The 5,068-nt window shown below is 46.3% G+C and overlaps 1 protein-coding gene across 1 annotated transcript; it reads right to left on the reverse strand.

The window, feature by feature from the left end:
* Positions 1-1,113: 1,113 nt before the first annotated feature.
* On the reverse strand, positions 1,114-3,131 carry LOC124085082 (MAP/microtubule affinity-regulating kinase 3-like). The gene has a single exon (XM_046432604.2). It carries the CDS (start codon positions 3,129-3,131, stop codon positions 1,122-1,124), a length of 2,010 nt encoding a protein of 669 aa, XP_046288560.1. The 3' UTR covers positions 1,114-1,121.
* Between the last annotated feature and the right edge of the window lie 1,937 nt (positions 3,132-5,068).

Genomic DNA, 5,068 nt, shown 5'->3' on the forward strand with positions numbered 1-5,068 from the left:
GGAGTACCTCTGAAATGAAAGCCATTGATGGAGCACTGTACTGTTAGGAATTGGCATGTCTCAAATGACGCTTTCTCTCTTTTTTTCTTTTTCTTTTTCCGTGTCCCATGACTTTAGGGCATTCATAGTAAAGGCCAGCTTCTACTCCCAGGTGTGGTGTTCTTCACCTCAGATTTTCAGGTCATGAAGTAGAAGATGGAAGATGGAAATGACAATGCCTCTCTGAAGCATCTGATTAGTGTTTTTGAAATGTTCTGTGACAAAGCCAAAGGCTGTCTTGGGAACTCTCAGTGGGAAAGCGCCCCTTGAGACTTCCCAGTTGCTATGGGAATGATCTGTTCAAACAGAGGTTCTGTGACACTCATGGAGTTCTTCATTTCTTGACCATGAGTTTTGGATGCCAGGTGTGGGAGTTAGAAGTTTATCAAAGCAAGCTGGTCATCATAATCGGGTTGCCCCTATTTATGACCCTGGTTTGGCTTGCTTTGCACAAACTTTCTCCCAAAACCCCTTTCATTGATCACACTGAGAAGGCTTGTGGTCATTGCACTCCACAGTGTAATAGCCTGTTTGGGTCCCATCTGCTGCCACCTGCATGGTGGTTGATTGAGGAAACCAGATGAGGGGCCATGGGGGATGAGAAAAGTCAGAAATCCAAGGGGTGAAAAAGCTGGAACTTGGTGTCCATTACACTCTGGTAGAGTGCAATGGTCAGGAGCCAGCTCAACACGTTTGTTATATAAGTTTTATCCTTAAAAGGTTTTTTTTTTTGTGTGAGAAAATTTGGGCAAAGCCATCAAAACCAAGGTCATATGTAGACCAGTCCAATTATGAGTGGCAGCTTGTGCCCATAACGTTCCACCGCTGAGCCCTGCCACCTGAACCACAAGTTCAAGAACTGAATAGCTCCCTGGGTGGTACAGGTGGAACAGGTCTTCACCCAAGTAACTGGGCAGTCTTGACCAGCGCCTTGCATCAAGAATTACCAGGAGGGGCATCACCTCCTGGGACAATTAAAGAAAACCCTAATTTAGTCACTGCTCCCAACAATTGCCTAAATGTTATTCTATATGTCCATCAGTGTTGAGGAAAACACTTCAAGTTGCTGCTTAATTTACATCCTAATGACTGGGTTCCAGTTTGAGCTCACAGGCAATTTTGGAAGCAATATTTTTGAATGCCTTGGATTTCTCTGATATGGGCTTAAAGCGGACCCCGTTTAAAGACAGTCTGGGAAGTTTACATACCTCCATCTTCCACTGCACCACTTTCCCGGTGTACCCATCTCCATAGATGCAAAAGAGCAGAAAGGGCGTCTTGTGCATATATTGGCAGTTGTTGGCATCTAGCACCTTGCGGATTTCCCTCATGATGTCACTAGGATCCATGGCACTAGTGATTTTCATGCCCCAGGTGAAGTGCAGGGAGCGAGGTTTTGCTTGTTGGTTCTCCTTTCTCTGCTCAGCAGAGACATGTTGACTTGAACCCTTATATCTCAGGGTCTTCTCAGACTCAGTTGGAGGCCTTCTTGTGAATTTAGATGTTAACTTAGTAAAAACACCAGTGGTGCCTCTTCTTTGAGTCTGGGGCAATGCTTCAGCTGGATGGAAGCAGCTGGGTGAGGCAAGAGGACCTTCGTGTGTTGCAGTTTGGGATTCCCGGGGCTGGCGGTGGAACATTCTACGAAGGGCACTGGCTCTGGGGAAGCAGATGCGGCCCCGGGTGGAGGTACTTGGGACACTGTGGGTTGAAGTCACTGGAGGGCTCTGAGCAGGGAAGTTGCTGTTGTTCTGACCATTCCGGCTCACTGAACGTGTGTCTGCTTTGGTTGTTTTGCGGCAAATGTACTTACTCCACAGTGTCCTCCCTCCAGATGGTGTGCTGCTCTTGTAGGCAGCAGGCATTTTCTTGAATTCAGGAGTCTCCAGCTCCTTGGGACTGGTGGTGATCCCAGGTAGGGGCCTGGCTGGAGAAATTCCCTTTCCTCCCACAGCACTGCCGCCGGATTTCTGGGAGGCCATTTGATGTTCTCTGAGGTGACTCTGGGCAGTGCTGGTCGGATATGGCCCAGTTCCAGCATGGTCCAGGGACTGTGTCTGCTTCTGAGTGGAAACGCTTCGCTGCACTTTGCGGTGAGGAGGCCAGCTGGTGCTCTTTCTGAGGACCCTGCTTGGCAGCAGCTTAGCCAATGAGATGTTTCTGTGGGAGATGGCCACCTCTGGACCAACAAGAGGTTGGAGGACATCAAGGCCTCTGTTGATCCACCTGTCTCCCATAATTTCGGCCAGGGTGCTGCGCTTAGTTGGATTGAGCACCAGCAAGTGTTTCAGCAGATTTTCACATTCTGTTGACATGTACAGAGGGATTCGGTATCTACCTTGTAGCACTCTGTCTCTAATTTCTCTCACATTGTCCCCAACAAAAGGAAGCGACCCGGTGACTAGGGTGTACAGAACCACGCCAAGACTCCACACATCCACTTCGGGACCATCGTACTCTATGCGCTGGAAGAGCTCTGGAGCTGCGTAGGGCGGACTGCCGCAAAACGTGTCGAGTTTACGCCCAAGTGTAAACTCGTTGCTGAGTCCAAAATCGGCTACCTTGATCTTCATCTGTGAGTCTAATAACAGATTGTCCGCCTTCAGGTCTCGGTGGGCGACCTGCTTTTGGTGACAATATTGGACTGCAGACACGACCTGCCGGAATATAGATCTTGCCTCCTCTTCCTGCAGCCTTCCTTTGTTGGCCAGATAGTCCAAAACTCCCCCTCCACTGGCGTACTCCAGGACCAAACAGAGTGCTTTTTCGCAGTCCAGAGCTTCATAGAGCTTCAGGATGTGTGGGTGGTCTAACATCTTGAGGATTCTCACCTCTCTGTACATCTTTTGGAGGACTTGTGGCTTCAGATGTCTCTTATCGATGATCTTGATTGCCACTTCTTTACCTGTGATGACGTGACGGGCCAGCATGACTTTGGCGAAGGTCCCCTTGCCAAGGGTTTTCACTACTGTATAATCTCCAATGTGAGGTGGTTTACCTGCAGAGGAAGCTGTGGATTTTGGGCGCTGTGCTCCAGAGTGCCCGGTCTGGGAGGTGTCTTCTGCCCATCTAGATCCATGCGAGGGGTGCATGGTTTGACCCAAGTTGATGATCGATGGGTCTGGATGTCCCTGGAAAGTTTAGGATAGGTTAGGGCTAGGCAAGGACAGGGGTTGGGGGAAAACAAGGAGAGAGTTGGAGATGGGTTGGGGAAAAAACAGCCACAACTGCCTTTTACCAACAAATATCGTGCCCAGTTCAAAAACTCGCTCTGGGAACATCAAAGGCCAAAAGGCAAATGAGGAGTGGTTCTAGGTCCACTCATTTCTAGGATTCTCATTCTATTATCTCCTAGGCAATCAATGCAGTCATAAAGGTACTGACTGCATAAAGAGTGGTCATATGCACCCTAAGTGGACCAAGGACCCAGGCACTTACTCTGTCTATGGAACTTGACAGTTTGGGGGTCAAGACTGATGAAAAAGAGAACTATATTTTTTTTCCAGAAATATTCAGCTGGACATAAACACACTTGACAATTCAATTTGGATGGTGAAGTTGATTGGTGAAAGCACTGGGGTTGTAAGAGTGGTCCACTTTACCTTTTGAATATAACCCTGGCTGCTTATTTTAAAAGGGAAATGTTTTTCTTTTCCCCTTCTCCCTGTCTCCCTCCCTAACCTGGGGGCAGGGAACAAGATTACCTTGAGTTATCTGTTCTCCACAGGAAGGAGAAGTCACCAGAAGAACTAGGAAGTGATGAGCTCCCAGATCAACTAGTTAATCATAACACACACTCAGGATGCACCTGGGAACCCCTGGTCAGGGCACACCTGGAGTGGAGCCTTTGAATAGTCTCCTTAAAAACCCTCTGTTTTCCCTGATGGGCAGAATCAAATCTTCTGGCACAGGAGTCCCCTGTGTTTCCCCTTTGCTGGCAAAGCAATAAACCTCCTTTTACCTCGATCTCAAAACCTTCTCCTCATTATTGCATGGCCATCAGGGACAAGGCCCAAGGTTTTTGGTAACAGGTCAGGGACCCAGGCTCTTGTGTATTGCTCATCTGCTTTTTTCCCCTAGTGTCTTTCAAAAGTCTTCAAAACTCCTTTATTCAATCATTGTAGGGGCCGCAACATGCAAATACTAGTTTCACCTCTCTTCTTTGTAAAAGTTGTCTTGCATTTCTGCCAAATACCTGTATCTTTCAAGGAGATTATTAATTTACTACCAGTATTGAACATGTAGGCTTTTTAATATCAGTAAAGAAACAAAATAAAATGTGTCACACATGTGGCCACTTAATACTTACAAGTCATTCTCAAAATAAACCCGGATGCAATTTCAAGTGCAGCTGCACTCCATCTGCTGAAATTTTATATCTTACCCTATGGTATGATTTTTGGAAATTAAGTCATTTTTTGAACAAATACAAAATATTCAAAAATGGGCCTGGCATATGCTTTGTACTCATCAACTACTTGTGGAATAAATGGTTTACCATTGCTTTGTATTCTTAATTACCAGAAGAGTGTGTGTGTGTGTGTGTGTGTGTGTGTGTGTGTGTGTGTGGGCACATGCACATCAATGCAGCATTTCCTTGTTAATAGCAGTCTTCTTGTTCATATTGAATGCTTTCACACATTATATTCTAATAGTGCTACACACATCTGGTGTCAATGTAACAGTGGTCCACCTTGTGTTTTGAATAGAGCTCTTGACGCTCTGCCCCTGTAACTCATTTTTTAAGTAGATATGTTTTTATTCTCTTCTTCTCTCATTGCTCCTCCCTAATTTCAGGGGGAACAGGATTATCTTTTTTTCCCCATTTCAGGCAGATTTCTCTCTCTGAGTGTTCACACCCACCAAAGGAAGGACGTAATCCAGACTTTGGAGATGGTACCAGAAGATCTCAGAAATGATTCTCCCAAATTAACAAGTGAATTACAACTCCAGACAGAGAACATGTAGAATGTAGCCTTTGAATCATCTCTTTATAAGCCCCCTGTTCCTGCTGATAGGCAGAATCACA

The sequence above is a fragment of the Marmota monax genome, unplaced genomic scaffold (genome assembly GCF_021218885.2).
Source record: "Marmota monax isolate L192 unplaced genomic scaffold, Marmota_monax_Labrador192_F-V1.1 WCK01_AAM20220418_F8-fsc00116, whole genome shotgun sequence".
NCBI lineage: Eukaryota > Metazoa > Chordata > Mammalia > Rodentia > Sciuridae > Marmota > Marmota monax.

What these genes read in the sequence shown, in the direction of transcription:
- LOC124085082 (XM_046432604.2), bottom strand. Translation starts at nt 3,131, where the DNA reads ATGCACCCCTCGCATGGATCTAGATGGGCAGAAGACACCTCCCAGACC.